Here is an 18,268-nt window from a genome sequence, read left to right on the forward strand (position 1 = left end):
CGCCCCCCCCACCCCGTTGCAGACCTCGCGCCTGAGCGCACGGCATGAGCGGACCCAGCAGCCAGCATCTGAGTCCAGGGCCGTGACCTCCATGGTTCATGTTCCGTCAAATGTCTGAAGCTGCCAATGCCTGACCGCCCCCCGTGGCGCCAGCGACCGTGCCAAGTGGCGAAGGCCACTGGAGGCTGGAAAGTCCCTGCCGGCCCAGGGGGATCAGAGGAAGAAAAAGGGGGCTGGACTCACTCGGAAGGCCCAGCGCCAGTTCCCTGTCAGCTGCAACACAGCCGAGCCCAGCACGTAGCCCAGGCCACTGCAACAGAGGATGGGCAGGGGGTGGGCGGGGGACGGGCAGTGGGGGGAGGGCAAGGACAAGAGCACTGGGGGGTGAGGGGCCAGGCCCAAGCCTGCAAGGCCAGCCCGAGCCGGGGTGCCCCCCCCCCGAGGGGCTGGCTCTCTGCTGCTCACAGCCCTGTCACGGGAAAAGTGAGCCATGTGAGGCCCAGATGTCCACTGCCCTTGGTCAGGTCACCGGTGACCTCTGGCTTTGGGCCCTTCCCCAGCACCGCTGCCCCTGCCTCCCTATCTGAGGCCCTGAGGCTCAGCCCCGCCTGAGTCCGGAGATTCCAGGAAACCTGGTCAGAGCTCAGGGGCCGGACTGCAAATCTGCTCTGACCTCCCCCACCCAGGGGTGCCTGCCTCAGCCCCACACACTTCCCCAAGCAGGCTTCCCAAGCGTCCTACGGGGGAGGAAGCATCTTTATTACCTCGAACCCACAACACAGCCCATCAGCCAGTGTTCTTGCCCCCTCTTTACAGATGAGGAAACCGAGGCCCAGAAGGGAAGGGACACAGCAAGGAAGGAGCCCTCCTTGTCTGATGCCTCCTAGCCCCAGCCCAGACTATTCCGGCTCCTTTCGGCCTCAGTTTATCACCTGGGGAGGAGGGTCTTGGGTGGCACCAACCTTCCAACGGGGATGAAGATGTAGAAGATGGCCAGCACCCGGGTCCGCTGGTCCCTCACGAAGAGGTCGCCCAGCACGGTGGGCGCGATGGTGGAGTAGCTGGCGGAGCCCATGCCCACGACTCCCCGGGACAGGAAGAAGAGCCAGGAGTACTGGGCAGGCGGGCATAACACCCCAGTGAGTGCCAAGATCACCCTCGGGGTGAGGAACCAGAGGCCCCAGGTCCTGGTGACAGGCACCCCCAGGGGCAGAGGAGGGGAGCAGGGCTTAAAGACACCCCGCCACCCTCCCAGCCCGGGTCCCCACATCACACGGGCGCCCCCTGCTGGCGCCTGCAGATACTGCCTCANTCCTCTTAGGCCCTGGAAGGCGCCGCTGCAGCCAGCCTGGAGCCCAGAATGGACAGAGGCAGGCCCACCCATGTTTTAACGGGAAGGGGGGCGGGGGGAGTGCAAGGGGCCTTGCAGGGATGAGGGCACCAACCTGGGAGGAGATGAAGGAGCTGGAGAGGCCCGCCCCTGACCAGAGCAGGATCCCAATGCTCAGCATGGCTTTGCGGCTGTGCCGGTCGCCCAGGTAGCCGAACACAGGTGCAGACAGCAGCAGACAACCTACGAAGACTGGGGGGGACAGGCAGGGGCCGCATGCACCCCCCCATGGTGGTGGGCGCGCAGAGGGCCTGGCTCAGGTGCCGCAAAGCTGGCACCTTGGCAGTGGGTGGAGGCCCCCGAGTCGGGGGACTTGGGAAGGGGGTGTAGGGAGCCGGGCCAGCTCAAATCCCAGCTCTGCTGCAGGCTCGCTGTGCAGCCTGGGGCCGTGAGATGGGGCCGCCAGTGCTGGGTGCTCGCCAGCGCCCCCCCCCGGGCCCCCATCTCTGCAGAGCTGCCCCCTCCCCACGCCTGCTGTCGCACCCCTGCTGGGGACGGGATGGGGGGAGGCGCAGGGACGGTGGCGCAGGCAACGGAGGCCCGCCCGGGCCTGCTGTGCAGACAGACCTGCCGGGCCCGGGCCTGCTGTGCAGACACACCTGCGGGGCCCGGGCCTGCTGTGTAGACCTGAGGGGCCCGGGCCTGCTGTGCAGACAGACCTGCCGGGCCCGGGCCTGCTGTGCAGACACACCTGCGGGGCCCGGGCCTGCTGTGTAGACCTGAGGGGCCCGGGCCTGCTGTGCAGACAGACCTGCCGGGCCCGGGCCTGCTGTGTAGACACACCTGCGGGGCCCGGGCCTGCTGTGCGGACCTGCGGGCGTAGACCGAGCGCAGTCTGTCCTGGAGGCTGGAAAGGCCTGGTTTTCCTAAGGTAGAACCTTCCTCTGACAATGTCGGTTACGTTTGTACCACTTTATGAAGGAAACCCTTCTGAATCGGACACAGGAGTAATGAACGCGTTTGCTACGCTGTGAAGACAAAGAAACCGCCACGTTTCGCACGCCTCTGCGCCCTAGCGGATTGGCACCCTCGCCTGCGGCCGCTCACCTGAACCGTCTCCACCCGCCGAGGGGGCGTGTCCGCCGCCTCCCGCTCCCGCAGGTGCGCGGGGCGGCCTGGCCCCGCCCCACGCCTGGGCCTGCATTCGCTGAGCGCGCATGATTGACGTTGCCCGAGCCTAATGAGCGTCCAAACTTGTCGGCTCATTGTTTCCAGCCCCGCCTACTACGCCCCGCCCACTACGCCCCGCCCACTACGCCCCGCCCACTCCGGTGTAGGGTTGAGCCGAACGCACTTGCAGAAATTAGGCCAGTGTTGACCTACAAAAAATACGGCAATTTAATATGGTTCGACCTAATACTCCACAGAGAATGGTCTTTGGTGCCAGTGACATTTAGAGTTTTAATAGCTGCCCCCAAAAGAGGCCTCCGAAAAGGCTGTAGACATTTACACTCGGGCAGAAGCGAAGCCGGCTCCCCTGCGGACATTTGATGTGATCAATCAATCACTTTATTTTTGTTCTTTTTAATGGTTGAAGCACAGACGGTGTCTCGCGGATGTTTTAATCTGCATTGTCCTGATGTCAGTTCCTGTGCTCATACCTTCTGCCCATTTCCCTCTTGGGCCCTTGTGGGAATTGCAAATAATTTCTCCCAGGCCTTTACATTTATTTTAAGGATTTAAAATGCAAATTCTGGGCTCACATCCTGACCCACTGACTGCTCAGCTGTGTGACCTTGGGCCAATTCCTTAACTCTTCTGTTCCCCTTGAATCAACGATATCATGAGACAGCATTGTGCTTCCTGTGGAAGGTTACTGAGATTCAATAAAGTTAAGCAGATAAAAAAGGCAGTGATTAGCTTTATGTAACTGCCTAATAAATGTCATCCGTTGCTGTTACTAACTGCATTTATAGTTTGTACGGAACAGTTCAGCTAGTTTACCTTGGTATGGTCAAATTCACCGCCACGCCCCTGGCAGGGAATGTTTCTTGTCTTCTTAATGCATTTCTTCTCTGCCCAAGGGCTATAAAAATGCTTCCCCAAATCTTCTAATACTTTATGAGATTTGAGGCAGGGATCCTTCATAGGATATACACACCTTAAACCCACAGATGCCCTGAAGTGGAGAACATTGCCCCCAAACAAAGGCACACTCACACACACACAGTCTTGCTCCTATAGCGTCCCCAAATTCAGATGACTTCTAAGACACATGGGCATAACGAGGAGCAGGGGTTAAGAGAAGGGCTCCACAGAAAGCTGTCTGGATGTGATCCCAGCTGTGTGACCTGCAGCAAGCCGCACAGCCTCTCTGTGCCTCAGGTCCGTCATGCGTAAAATGGGCATAATAACAACACCTGCCTTGTGGGATTGTTGTAACGATTAAGTGAGTTAATATCACAAAACACTTGAGACAGTGTCGGGCACATGGTAAAGGCCACATCACTAAATATTATTAATTGATGAACTAACCCCGACAGCCAGTCTGTCCCTTCGGGAGGGGGTGTTCTGACCACTGCTGACCCCCACCCTCTGCCCCACTCGTACAGCTCAGCCACGCCCTCTCCTGGTCAGAGGCTCCCTCCCTGCTGCACCCACAGGGTGGGTCTTAGACCATTTCACGGCAACCCAGAAAGGCGAAGACTCGCCTGAGGTCACTGGAGAGCCTGGCCGTCCACCCCACATGCCCTTTGTGCTGCTGGCCTCCCTTCAGCCACCCCCGGACACACTCACGGGCACAAGCACACCCCCTCGACACACTCACACACATATGTGCCCGTACTCTCTCTCACTCTCTCTCTCACCTCCACAGACTCCTTCCTCACTTATCAGGGCCGTGTAGCAATAATCCTGTTCACCAGGGAGAGGACCAGGGAAGGCAAATTTTGACTCACCTACCACTATCTGTTTAATCTAGAAGGTTGGGGGTATTGAGCCGAGATGGCCTCACTCTGGCTACAGAAGTGACTGGAAGGCCAGCAACTCGGCCCTGAGACGCGAGCGGTGATCTGCCGGCTCCTTTCCTCCGGGGCCTTTTGAAGAAGCTTGTAGAACTATGTGCCCCTTCACGTGTTTTCAGCCAACACCGAAAACCTTTTCATCCTAAGTTTAAATAATTGCTAAGGATGTGATTTCCATCGTTGTTGTATTTTTTACACTATTATTTTCATCTAAATCCTTGGGGCTACAGATGTGTTCGTCCCACTTATGGGAAGGGTCTGCCATCTACGGACATTGCTCTAATGAGCAAGCCAGTCTTTATGCACCAAATCAATCCAACAGATCAGACTGATTGCCTGTAAGAAAGATATTAAATATTTCAAAGATATTTGAAATAAATGTGTCGACACCCATCCCTGAGACAACATCTAACTTCTGAATTCTAAATCGCAGATAAAGAGGAGAATGTCACGCCAGCAGGAAGACAGATAAGACTTGGCCCTTGGCCATGGGTTTGCGGCCTGGAGGAAACACCCTCAGTGGGTTTGTACTGACACCATCTCTGCTTTGCTTCCACAGCCTTCCACGCAGCCAAGCATCCAGGAGGGGTGCCCTCTGTGCGGCACCCTGGAGCCTTCTACACCCCAGGGCCAGGCACCGAAGGAAAACAGAATAGGGGGGCGCCTGGGGGCTCAGTCGGTTAAGCGTCCGACTTTGGCTCAGGCCATGATCTCGCGGTCTGTGAGTTCGAGTCCCGCGTCGGGCTCTGTGCTGACAGCTCGGAGCCTGGAGCTGGTTCGGATTCTGTGTCTGCCTCTCTCTCTGCCCCTCCCCGCTCAAGCTCTGTCTCTGTCTCTCAAAAAATAAATAAATTTTTTTAAAAAAATTACAAAAAACAGAATAGGGAAGAGGGACAGATTCCTGCTTGGAGGGGTGAGGTGGGAAAGGCCAACCAGGGGCTTTTTCTCAGGCAGGTCTGTTTTAGGAAAGAAAAACACAGGCTTGGGGGCTTATGAGTGGACTCTCTCCGAGCTCTGCCTGTGCAGCCTCGGGAAAGTTCGTGTGTCCCCAGGGGTCCCGTTGTTGTAGGCTGGTGGGGGGGGGGGGGGGGGGGGGCAGGAGGCGCCACAGAGAGGCACGCAGGTGCCAGTGCACGCGGGTGTGTGCACACGTGAGCATCCTGTGCCGTGACCATGAGCACATGTGTGCCACTGTGATGGACGGGGTGGCTGGCCCCCCGCTGGACTGCAGGCCCCGTGGGCCCAGCCCCACCTGTGGGAAGTACGTATGTCTGTCTGTCTGTCTGTCTGAGTTCGGGGCCAGATTTTTCAGGTCCATAGAGGGAGGCACGTGTCAGCATTCCTCAGCCCCAGCCAGGCTCTGTTCCCCAGCTGAGCTGAGCAGGGTAAGGGACCAAGGCCACACTCATGACCTGAGGCTCGGGGCCTTCGCCAGCCCCTCCCCAGTCCCTCTGCAGCGCTCACACCCGCAGGCCCTGGGGCTCCCGCCACATTCTCCTCCTACTGCACTGGCCCTCACGCCAGTGAGGTGGCCCAACACCACCCTCCTCGGCGTCCCCTCCTTCGTGCCTGGGGCTCAGCGGGGCCCGGCCTGGCCCCCTCCTCAGCACGGCCTGGGGGCCTGAGCCAGGGACTCTCCCCTTACCTGTCTGAAGCAAACCAGCACAGCGGTCACTGATCTGGAAAAAGTTCTGTATGTCCAGCAGCACGCCTGTGGACAGACGGACAGCGCTCAGGAAACGGGGAGCAGCCCGCAGGGCCCCTGAGGGCGGCTGCCCTCGCACTTGGGACAGGGCCCCAGCACAGGTGTGACTCCGGGCCTCTGTCCCTCTCGGCCCCACACACGCGTACAGCCACACGGATGGGAGACCGGCACACAGAGAGATGGGTGCACGTCCACACGCCCAGAGGCACGTACCGCGGGGGCCCAAGTGTGTTTGCACATTCGTACGCAATCGCTCACCCCGGGACACGGGCGTGCAGACAGGTATACGTACAAACAGCTGTGTGAGCGCAGCCCCCGCACGTGCACACTGACCGGTGTGCACAGACACGCCCACAGTGGCACTCGCTCGCAGGCAGGGCTGCCGTTATTGTCAGAGTGACGGGCGGCTCCCCACAGCTGCTCACGCAGACGACCAGGCGGGTGGTTTTGTTTCTGTTCTGGTTCGTTTTCATTTTTCGAGAGAAAAAGAGTGAGCAAGCAGGGGAGAGGGGGAGAGGGGGAGAGAGAGAATCGGGAGCAGGCTCCTCACCCAGCGCAGAGCCGGACTCAGAGTTCGATCCCGCGACCCTGGGATCACCACCTGAGCTGAGAATCAAGAGTCAGATTCACTCAGGCGACCGAGGCCCCAGCCCCCCAGACCGCGGCGATCATGGACATCGCTGGGACCGCAACACCACAGCCCTGCTCGGGCACGCGCACACACCCGTGAGCACAGACGTGTAGACACGCGTGCCCTGGCCTCCCCATGTGCACACACAGGTGTGATCTTCCAGGCGCAAGAGCAGACAGTCATGACGGCGCAGGTGACGGCTTCAGAGTGGGGGCCCCGCTTAGGCCCGACCTCGGCCGCCTCCTGGGGGCGGCAGCCCCTTGCTCCGCGCCAGCCGCGTCTCCAAAGGCCTCCAAGGCCGTCCTGGGCCACAGGCCGCAGCCACGGGCACTCAGCCCGACACAGAGGCAGGAGCGGGCGGCGACCCGGCTCTGGCCCCGGAGACCTCCTCAGCCTTCGGCACCACGTCAGGAGTTAGCGCGGCGCCTCTGCCTGTCCTCAGTCTCCCCGGCGACCAGGTGGGCGAGGCCTTGTTCCCCTAAGACCTGGGGACTGTCACCGTCCCCGCCACACAGATGAGGCTCCCTCCCACCAAGTGTCGCCTGCAGAAGCGGCCGCACAGCCCCACCCGCACGGCTGAGGACCGCCAGCCGGGGACCAAAGATCAAAGAATCAGACCAGTGAAGAGACTTTTGCTCAGACATTTGCTTTGGCCCCGGACGCCACTCTGTATGTCTTTCCTTCTTCTTAATATCTTTTTTTAAGTTTATTTATTGGTATTTTGAGAGCGAGCGAGCGAGCGATCCAGCTGGGGACAGTAGGAGAGAAAGGGACAGAGAGGCCCCCAGGCAGCTCCGGGCTCCCAGGGCAGAGCCCAACGCGGGGCTCGAACTCATGAACGGTGAGCTCATGTCCTGAGCAGAAGCAAGAGTCGGACGTTCACCTGACTGAGCCCCCGAGGCGCCCCCTCTTTCTCCCCCTTCTTAATATTACATGAATTTTTTTAATTACATGAATAAGATACATTCGTTGGAGAGAAAAAATAAACACTAATGAGTAAATAACTAAACGAAAATTCCATGGATCACCCTGGTCTCCATCCTCCTGAGTGAGGACTGGGCCCTGGTTTTGCCTGCTTTTCACCTCTAGGCCATCGGCCCCCAAAGAGCTGCTTCCCGCGGGGTATCCTGGCTGCCCCGGCCCGGCCCCCAGCAGCCCGCGAGGTTTCACTTCTCCGGGCCTCCATCCCTGCCCCCGAGGCTGGAGGAAGTGCTCACGAGGAAGCGCCTCCCCAGCCCCAGAATCACCCGCTCCCTGCCCTGCTCTCCGGCCGGCCGGCCTCGGCCCCCTCAGCCCCTGCAGGATCCTCAGGACCACCCCCCTCTTGTCTGCACCAACCTGAGCGGCCCCCCCCCCCCCAANTCGTCTGTGGCTCCCCATGGCCTCGGCAGAGAGCCCGAGCCCCAAGATGCCTTTAGCTCAGCTCCCTGCTCCCCGTCCTCAGCTCTGCCCGCACCACGCATGCACTTCCACCCCGTGTGCCCGGGCCCACGCTGACCCTTCACCCAACGACCCCCCACTTGCTCGCCCTTCAAGACCCAACCCGAATGCTTCCTCCTCGGCCCTGTCGGAACCCTCAGTCACAGGCCGGGGGCCACCCGCCCGCTCTGTCCCCTGCGGGGCGCAGCTGCTGCCCTGCTCTGCGGCCCCCCGAGCTCCCTGGGTCTGCAGCGTGAATCCCGTTCGGGGCACAGCGGCCCCTGGGAGGCTAAGCCAGGCTTGTGTGCGTGTGTCCTCCCCTCGGGGCGGCTGCGGACGCCCCCCGAGCACCCCAGGAGGGCCCGTGGGCCCCTCGGCCTCGCAGGAGCCCTGGCGACGAGCTCCCCCTCCGCCCCACGAGGTGGCCGTTCGAGCCCAGGATGCAGCAGACCCACCCCCGCCTGCGTCTGCAAGCCCACAGTTAATGGACATTCAGCCAGTCTTGGATGAGTCCGTGATGAAGAGAGAAAGGGATGAATCTCGAATGAATAAAGGAACGAGTAAGTGAATGTGTAGCCAGAGGAAGAGCAGGCTGGCCATGGGGCCTCCAAGAAGGAAGTCGGAATGTGCAAGGTCTGCGCTCGGCCTGCCGCCCCAGGAGCGCCTGGCTGTTCTGAGCCAGGCCACCCCGCTGCCCCAGCCTCTGGGCACCCCCCTCCCCGAAACCTGCGGGCCTTCCCCGCCTGCCCCCGTGCACCCACACGGTGAGCATCCGCCCCGCCTGGGGCTGCACTGGGAACTCGATGCCCCTCCTGGCTGAACGCCCCCCACCCAGGGCTGAGAGCTGCAAAGGCGTCTCCGGGAGAAGCCGGTTTGCCGGACGGGGGCGGGCAGTGCGCCTGGGGCCCTCCCTCCTCACCTGCGATGATGAACCAGTTCATGTAGTTCAGGAGGTTGATGTAGCACAGCACGGCGGCCGCCGCGCGAGCTCTCCAGCGGGGCAGGGTCCAGGGGGNCCCAGGGCGCCCGCCAGGCCCCGGGGACGGCCCCCGAGGCTCCCTGCGCTCGGCGGACATGCCCGCCGCCTCGGCCGCCTGCCGCTCCTGTCCCGGGACAAGGGCGCATCAGCGCTGCACCGACTCACTTCCTGTGGGCTCCCCGCTTCCTGACCTCAGAGCAGCTGCCTTAACTGCTGGGCATCTTATCACAGGTTCCTCCTGAGCCCACTGCAGCCTCGCCGCGAGCTGTCGCCACCCCAGACTCCGAGGCCCGCTGGGGACCCACCCTGGGTGACCGGACGTCCTAGCGTGCGGCCTGGGTGGCTGCGCTGGGGAAGAGCAGCTTCGTGGGACAGGAACCGAGAGGACTCTCCGAAGAGGGTCTGGCCGCGCACCGGGCCTCATGGGGACTGTGCACGAGGCCACCACCTGCCCCTGGACGGAGCCCCGGCTGGAGACACGAAGGTGGCAGAGGGCTGCGTTCAGGAGGGCAGCCCGTTGTGTCGTAGACACAAAGCCCGGGGGGAGTTTTCATGAGCGGCTGGATACCCACCAGGTCTCAAAGTGTCTGTTTAGTGTATTGGGGGGGGCGGGGCGGGGGCATAACCACAGTACAGGGTCAGGCCTCGTCTCCACCATGGGCCAAAGTAACACCACGAACCGGGCAGGGGTCACTGTGCGTCTTCCCGTGAGGCTCTGAGCAGGTCAATGTCACCTAGACACGCGTGACCAAATCTAATGAGGAAACGTCACTCGGACCCAAATGGAGGGACACTATTTTTTAACACACTATGTTTTAGAGAAGTTTTAGCAAAATTGAGCAGCAGGCTCAGAGGTTTCCTGTATACCCCGCCCCCACGCACGCAGAGGGGTCGTCGGGCACAACCGATGAACCCACGTCGACAGTCAGCATCACCCAAAGCCTTCTGCTTACACTGGGGTCACGCTTGGTGTCATATATCCTGGGGTGTAGGCAAGTGTATGACGTGTGCCAGCCTCACAGGGTCACACAGANTCATTGTTTCCATACTTGTGCCTTTTCCAAAACGCTGTGGACTCAGAATCGCAGAGCACGGAGCCTTTCCAGACTGGCTTCTCCACGTAGCAAAATACGTTTAAGGGGCTTCTGTGTCTTTTCATGGCCTCACACCTCATCCTTTTCTGTGCTGAATAATATTCCACTGTCTGGATGGGCCACGGGTCATTCATCCGTTCATCTACCGAAGGGCATCTTGGTTGATTGCGAGTTCTGGCGATTATACGTAAAGCTGCCCAACACCGTGTGCCAGCTTTGTGCACACTCGTTTCAACTCCTTTGGTGACGACTAAGGTTTGCGTTGCCAACTGTGTGCTAACGGTATGGAACGCTATTTTTTTTAAAGGAACTGTAGTTTTCAAAAGTGTCAAAGTCATAGAACACTAAAGAGGACTGAGGATTGTTTCAGAGTAAAAGATAGAGGAGCACACGTGCCCTGGACCTGGTCCTGCGCCGGAGGGACGGGGTCCTGCGCCGGAGGGATCTGGTCCCGCGCCGGAGGGACGGGGTCCTGCGCGGGAGGGACGGGGTCCTGCGCCGGAGGGATCTGGTCCCGCGCCGGAGGGACGGGGTCCTGCACTGGAGGGACGGGTCCCGCGCTGGGGGAAACACACATTACCGGATCATTGCATAAGATTGGAACGCAGACTGCAGACCAGGAAGAAATACACCACTGTCAAGTGCACCGAAGTTGGTAACTGTGCTGTGGTTACATTTATGAAGCTTCTACTCAAGTATTTGGGGGTTGGACAGGCCACTGTGTATGTGACTTACTCTCAAGTGGTTCAGGAAAAAATTAGTAGACAGTAAGAAAGCAAATGGGGCAAAATGTTAAGAAAAGATGAGTTTGGGTCAAGATTTTGTGGGTTTTGGGGCGCCTGGGTGGTTCAGTCCGTTAAGCGTCCGACTTCGGCTCAGGTCATGATCTCGCGGTTCGTGGGTTCGAGCCCCGCGTCGGGCTCTGTGCTGACTGCCAGCTCAGAGCCTGGAGCCTGTTTCAGTCTGTGTCTCCCTCTCTCTCTGTCCCTCTCCTGCTAATGCTCTTTCTGTCTCTGTCTCTCAAAAATAAATAAACATTGAAAAAATTTTTTAATTTAAAAAAAACAGGCAGCGGACTTGAACACATATTTCTTCGAAGAAGACGTACAAATGGCCGACATGCACACGAAAAATGGTTGCCATCACTAGTTATTAAGGAAATGCAGATCAAAGCCACAATGAAGGGTGCCTGGGGGGCTCAGTCCCTTAGGTGTCCAATGCTTACTTTCGGCTCCAGCCATGATCTCACAGTTCATGAGATCAAGCCCCATGTCGGACTCTGCACTGATAGCTCTGAGCCTGCTTGGGATCCTCTCTCCCTCTCTCTCTGTCCCTCTGTCTCTCTGCCTTTCGCTCTCTCTCCAAATAAATAAATAGACTTAAAAAAAAAAACCAGACTGAGAAACCAGTTCATATCCACTAAGATGACTAGAATTAAAAAGTTTTAATTAAAAAAAGAGGAAAGAACAAGTTTGGTGAGGATGTGGAGAAATTAAAACCCTCACATACTGCTGGTGGGAATGGAAAATGGTTCGGCCTTGGTGGAAAACAGTATATATAGTGTTTCTTCCAAAGGCCGAACTTAGAAATTACGCTACGACCAGCAATTCTATTTGTAGGTCTACACCCGGCAGCGTTGAAAACAGGAACTCAAGCAAACGAATGTCTGTGGAAGCACTCTTCGTAATTTCCAAAATGCGGAAGCAACCCCAATCCCCAGCAGCTGATAAACGGGCAAACCGCATTCGGTGTGTGCACGCAACGGGGCGAAGGTCAGGTCCTGGTCCTCGCTGCCACACGCCGACCCTCGAGCACAGCGCGCTCAGTGGAAGAAGCCGGACACCGGAGGCTCCGGGCTGTAGGATTCCATTTATGCAAAACATCCCGAGTAGTTAAGTCCACGGAAACTAAAGCCGGCTGGTCCTTGCCAGGGGCTGGGAGGGGCCAGAAACGCTTCATGCTTTGAAATGCTGAGGATGCTATGTGAATTTCACTTCAATTTTTTAAAAATTTTTAATGTTTTATTTATTTCTGAGAGAGAGAGAGAGAGAGAGAGAGAGAGGCAGCGTGAGCAGGGGAGGGTCAGAGAGAGAGGGAGTCACAGACTGAAACAGGCTCCAGGCTCCGAGCTGTCAGCACAGAGCCCGACGCGGGGCTCGAACCCACGAACCACAAGATCATGACCTGAGCTGAAGTCGAAGCTTAACTGACTGAGCCCCCCAGGCGCCCCTCACTTCAACTTTTTAAAAAAGTCAAAGCAGGGGCACTGGGGTGTCTCAGTCGGCTAAGTGCCCAGCTCTTGATTTCGGCTCAGCTCATGACCCCAGGCCGTGGGATCGAGCCCACGTCAGTGCTGAGGGTGTGGAGCCTGCTTGGAATTCTCTCTCTCTCTCTCTCTCTCTCTCTCTCTCTCTCTCTCTCCCCCTCTCTCTCTCTGTGATCCTTTCTCCCGCTCACACTTCCTCTCTCTCTAAAAAAATGAAATTAAAATTAAATAAAAAATTAAAAACTCAAAGCCAACCAAAAATAAAAGCCAGTCTGGAGACAAGATTGTGAGCTTTGTGTCCTGACAGCCCTGGGTTCAAATTCCAGTTTCGCTTCCTCCCGGCTGTGTGCCTCAGGCCCGGCCTCGGCCTCTCTGGGTGACAGAGAGAGACAGGCCGACTGCGCCCACGAACCGAGACAAGTGCGGCAGCCTTGCCCGCGGGGCCAGGGAGGGGAGGCTCACCCCTGCTCGGGGCGGGGGGTCTTGGGGAAACGGGGTGCTCACACCCCAGCAAGAGGTCCCGCAGCCCCGCGGCTGAGGCCACCCGCCCTCAGGCGTCACTGGGCCTCCGGCCTCCGTTTTCTCACCCGTAAAATGGGGCAGTAACAGAACATGGGTCCTAACCGATGATTGCTGTGCTGTAAACAGATCAGGTCTGAAAAATGCCCAGAACTTTCCCTGCCGTTGAGGAAGCGGTGGGGTTTCCCCAGCACCCACAGGGGACCTTGGCCTGGGAGTCTGCAAACCGAGGTGTCACACGTTCGAAGTCGGTTCCCTTGAAAGTGAACGTGCCCACAAGACTCGGGGGAAGGGGCCCCGCGCGCGCTGCACGCCCGCGTTCACGCAGCGCGCCCCCGGCGGTGTGGCCGTCGGAGACCGCGGTCACCGACCCGGCTCCCACCTCGGGGTGGCCGGTTCCCGCGCTCGGCGGCTCTCCCCGGGGTGTCAGGTCCTCGGGGTGCGCGGTGCCGCGTCCTCCAGCGCCCCTGGCTTGCTGAGGGCGCAGAGGGCACGGCCCGGGGGGCCCTGGAGACCCGCTGGCGGCCCCCCTTCCCCCGGAGGCCGCCANCAGACGCCCGGGGCGGCCGCGCGGGGGCTGAGCGAGGGGGGCGGGGAAGCAAGCGTCGTCCACGATGGGGCCACCAGCGCAGGGCGGGGCGCAGGCACTGTCGCCCCGGGAAAAGGGGGCGTCGCTGCACCCTCCGGGATCGGAGGGCTGGACAGGCGCCTGCTGTGGATCCCCCCGCGTCTAGGAGGTGGCCAATGCCAGCGGCCGTCCTAACCCGAAGCCCCAGCAGGCCGCGTGCGGTGAGGGAGCGGCTGAACCCCAAGCCCCGGGGCGCCTCGCTGAGCCCAAAAATTCCCGGAGCGCCCGCGGACCCGGCTTCCACAGCGACACCCTGTGGCCGCTCGGTGTAACTGCAGGCACGACCGCGCTTGCTCACGCGCCTGTGGGAATCCGCGCGTCGTGGTCGCGCGGTCGTGGGACCGAGCCGTGCACCACGCGTGCGCACGGAGGCAACCGGGGAAGGGGCTTCTCACACTCGTCCCAGCTCGGAGGGTTACGGGTGAGGTTTTTCCCTCTCCTCTCCTTTCCTTTTTCTTTCTTTCCTTTCTTTCCGAACAGCCAATAATGATATTTGCACACACTAGCAGCACCCACCGAGTGCTGGGCGCGGCACCCCGGGGACTGGGTGTGACACCTACACGGACCGTTCAGGGCAGGACACGGGCACGAAGACCGAGTGACCGCCCTCCGGCTCTGAGCCGGCTCCTGCCTTGTCTTCGCTGGGCCAGCGTTTCTGCAACAGCATAAACACAGAACAAGGAGTGGCCAGCACAGCTTTTAGAATCGCACACAAAATAATGCAATGGGTACCTGTTAGCTCACTCAGATTAAAATTTAAAAATAAACTAAAAAAAAGTCATGTGGGGCACCCGGGTGGCTCAGTCGGACGGGCGTCCGACTACGGCTCGGGTCATGATATCACGGTCCGTGGGTTCGAGCCCCGCGTCGGGCTCTGTGCTGACAGCTCGGAGCCTGGAGCCTGCTTCAGATTCTGTGTCTCCCTCTCTCTGGTCTCTTGAAAATAAACACTAAATTAAAAAAAAATAATGCAATAAAACAAAACAAACTGCACCTGACTGTTCGTGTGCGGACGTCTCCCCAGTGTGCTGTACTCAGTCTCTCTGCACTCAGGGGGTGGCTCCGTGGGAGGGGGGGAGGTGGTGGCGACAGCTGAGGGGCTTCGGGCAGGTGCTAAAACTGACCGTGGTGCTGGCTGCATATCTGAATAGACCGAAAAGAAGCCACTTGGATTGTACATTTTCTATACTTACTTTTGAATTGCGCATTTTATTTATTTTTTAACATGTATTCATTTTTGAGAGACGGGGACGGGAGGAGAATGAGTGGGGGAGGGGCAGAGAGAGGAGACACAGAATCTGAAGCAGCTCCAGGCTCCGAGCTGTCAGCACAGAGCCCGACGCGGGGCTCGAACCCACAGACTGCGAGATCACGACCTGAGCCGAAGTCGGACGCTTAACTGACTGAGCCCCCCAGGTGCCCCAGAACTGTGCTTTTTAAATGAGTGGATTGAAGGACACGTAATTATATCTCAATAAAGTCACTAAAACATCAATAATCTGTTCTCACAGCTTCTACGAGCCAGGAGTTCAGAGGCACGTCTCCTCGCCCCCGTCCTCAGGGGGTCTCCCGGTCCCCCCTCATCCACCTGGACACCTGCCTGGCCTCTTCCCNCTCCCGCAGCCTTCTCACTGTCCAGGCACAGAGCGCCCAGGGAGCAGGCGAGAAACCGAGGGAGACTCTCCCTTCCTTCACCCCACGCCCAGGCCTCCAGCAAACCAGCCGCCCTGCCCCTGGGACGCGTTTGAGTCCATCCACTTCTCCCCCTGCGTCCCCAGGCTGGGCCTGGCCCCCATCCCCCCACCCCCGCCCCCTCCGCANTCCGGCCCCATGGGCCATGAGCTGGATAATCCCCCACGTGACGGTGGATAAAGTCACTCCCCTGCTTCGAAGACCTTTTCCCAAAGCTTCCGCCAGGGCTAGAGTAACATCAGATCCCTTTCCCTGCCCTTTATCTTACCACCGACCCTGCCATCTTGGCCTCACCCTTGCTGTCCTTCTTCCCCTTGCTTGCTCTGTCACAGCCACGCAGCTTTCTCTGCTCCTCAAACACAAAACTCAACCCTGTTTCGAGGACTTAAAGCATCCCCTCCCCCTGGGATGCTGCTCGGTGAGATCTTCTTATTCAGTTACCAGCTTAAATGTCACCTCCTCCAAGAAGCCCTCCCTGACCACTCGATTTAAGGAAGTCACCGGACACTCTGTCCCAGCTCCATATCACTGTCTGACCGTTTTCTTGTTTGTTCATTTCTTTTCCTCCACCGTCCGTCTTCGCCGCCGCGGTGCCGCCGGCGCCACAGGCCATGGCCCTCGGACCTCGCTCGGCCACCTTCCGCTAAAGAAAGGAAAGCAGTGCTGTGTGGTTTCAGGCGTCGGTGCGGCTCTCTGAACCTGCTCTGTGAGATAAAGCCTGCGCCTGGGTAAGCGCTTGGCTGAAGGCGAACTTGGGCCAGAGGCCACCAGGTGTCGCCAGACACCAAGACGACACCCTCGTTCGCCACGCGGCCGTTCCCTGGGAGTCTGGCCAAGAGGGGCTCCAAGAACAGTCAGGTGGTGACTTCCGGGGGCGAATCCGAAGTGGGGGACTCCAGGGACTCGGCCAGCCAGGCGGAGGACCAAGGGACTGGAGCCTGGGTTATCTCTGGGCCTCAGTCTTCCCATCTGCCCATCGGGCATAGACTCGCTGTCAAGGTTCTTCTGGTTCAGATCCGTCCTCTGTGGCGGCATCGGGAGGGACGAGGGAGCCCAGGGAAGGAGGCGGGGATCCCCCTTTCTTCCCTCTGTCTCAGGGGGCAGGGGCGTGTTCCCGGTGCGCTCACGTCCCACGAGGTCACCTCTGACGGGGCACAGCTTTGTCGTTACGCCTGTGGAGGGGGGAGCAATCGCGCCCGAGGAGCTCCTGTCGTGGGAGCCAGGGAGGCTGGGGGGGGAGGGGGGGACACGTGTTCTCTAAGGAAGCAAACGTCAAACCATCATGAGCTCAGCGTTCAACCAAAACAGGCCATGGATCAGGCCAGAGTCCAGACCGACCCGGCTGAGCAAACCCCGAACGGGCCACAGGGGCCCTGACATGTCTTCACAGAGGCGCCTCAGGGAGGGTCACCCACCCGCCGAGGCCTTCGCTTTCTCCATGCGGATAAAACACACACAATGCACGCTCGACAAACGGTGTGCATGAGTTCGGGGGGGTCGGCCTGGGTTCTGGGGTTCGGGGCCAGAGCCGGGGGGGAAACGCCAGGGCCCCGGGCCTTCGGTACGACCGACGGTACCGCACATCACCGTCACCGTCACCGTCCATCGTGCCTCTTGTGGGGACCCCCTCCCTCGCCCTGACCCCGCCCAGCCCCCCGAAGAGAAGGGGACCCCTTGGGGGGCACGTCGGGACACCCCGCTAACGAAAGATGCGGGAACTCAGCCTCTGGGCCCCGGCAAACACGGAGGGCAAGCCGACACCGGCGGAGTGAGCGAAAGGGGACGTCCTCCGAGATGTCTGCTCAAATCCTTCACCCGCTTTCATTTTTATTCGTATTAAAAAACGTTTTTAACCCTTCACCCACCTTTAAATGGGGTTGTCTTTTTACTGTTACGTTTGTCGAGTCCTTTGTCCCTTGTGGTCAGAAGTCCCTTATCAGGCACATGACTCGCAAACACCTCCCGTGGCCGGATTCTTCTACCTTCTGGGCATCTGCCTTCTGTTTTAAGGATCGGGGATCAGGTGATATCACTTGAGGACTGTTTCCTCTTACTGGGCCATTCCTGTAATTATGCTGTGGACCCTCTTGTTCTCTTTCACGAACATTTTCTGTGTTAAATAATATGTTCTTACTTATTTTTTAATGTTTACTTTTGGGAAGGGGGGAGGAGGGCAGAGAGAGGGAGGGAGAGAGGCCCAAGCAGGCTCCGCGAGGCAGCACAGAGCCGACACAGGGCTCGATCTCGGGAATTGTGAGATCATGACCTGAGCCCGAGTCGGATGCTTGACCGGCTGAGCCCCCCGGGCGCCCCTTTTGTCTGTTATTCACGGAGACGCACCAGCTTTCCTTTGGTTAGTAGTTTCTATTTACTGTCAACCTTCCATACCCTTGCTTCAGGCCTGCCTGCCTCCCTTTCTTTCTTTCTTTCTTTCTTTCTAGAGAGCGAGCGAGCGAGCAGGGGGAGGGGCAGAAGGAGAAGGTTCCAAGCAGGCTCCATGCCCAGTGCAGAGCCCAACACGGGGCTCAATGCCACGACCGTGGGATCATGACCTGAGCAGAAGTCAAGAGCCGGACGCTTAACTGGACTGAGCCACCAGGCGCCCCTGAATCTGAACTCTTTTTGAGTCCGACCTGACGGTGCATCTGGCCCAGTTGGTGCACTTGCAACGGTGGTGACTCAGGCTCCTGGGAGGTGGCAGCAGTCTGTCACCAGCCGGACAGGAGGAGGGAGAGACCACGGTCCACCCGCGGGGAGTCCGGCGCCGGCCGGGGCCACGTGTCCCACCAGCAGCCTTGCTCAAGCTCACACGGCGTCTCCTGTTTCATGGCTCTGCTCAGTGAAGTCACTCACAGTCACGCAGCTGGAAGGTGGCAGAGCCGGGGCTCTCCCCGGGCCGCGGACCCCGTCCCCACGACCCGCGGGGGCCGCCAGGAGCCCCCCCAGAGTGGGCAGCAACCCAGCTGGGCCTGGAAGGTCAGA

At 59.4% G+C, this 18,268-nt stretch overlaps 1 protein-coding gene across 1 annotated transcript in view; it reads right to left on the bottom strand.

Moving 5' to 3' along the window:
* SPNS3 (SPNS lysolipid transporter 3, sphingosine-1-phosphate (putative)) overlaps positions 1-9,117 on the bottom strand; it is a 33,329-nt gene extending 24,212 nt beyond the window's left edge. The window contains exons 1-5 of the mRNA XM_077746887.1: positions 9,028-9,117; positions 5,999-6,064; positions 1,446-1,582; positions 963-1,114; positions 244-310 (exon numbers count right to left, since the gene is read on the bottom strand). Of these exons, the coding sequence (XP_077603013.1) occupies positions 244-310; positions 963-1,114; positions 1,446-1,582; positions 5,999-6,064; positions 9,028-9,049 (444 nt within the window). The 5' untranslated portion in view covers positions 9,050-9,117. The remainder of the gene's footprint in view (positions 1-243; positions 311-962; positions 1,115-1,445; positions 1,583-5,998; positions 6,065-9,027) is intronic.
* Between the last annotated feature and the right edge of the window lie 9,151 nt (positions 9,118-18,268).

The sequence above is a fragment of the Crocuta crocuta genome, unplaced genomic scaffold (assembly GCF_008692635.1).
Source record: "Crocuta crocuta isolate KB4526 unplaced genomic scaffold, BGI_CrCroc_1.0 scaffold139, whole genome shotgun sequence".
In the NCBI taxonomy this organism is placed as follows: Eukaryota; Metazoa; Chordata; class Mammalia; order Carnivora; family Hyaenidae; genus Crocuta; species Crocuta crocuta.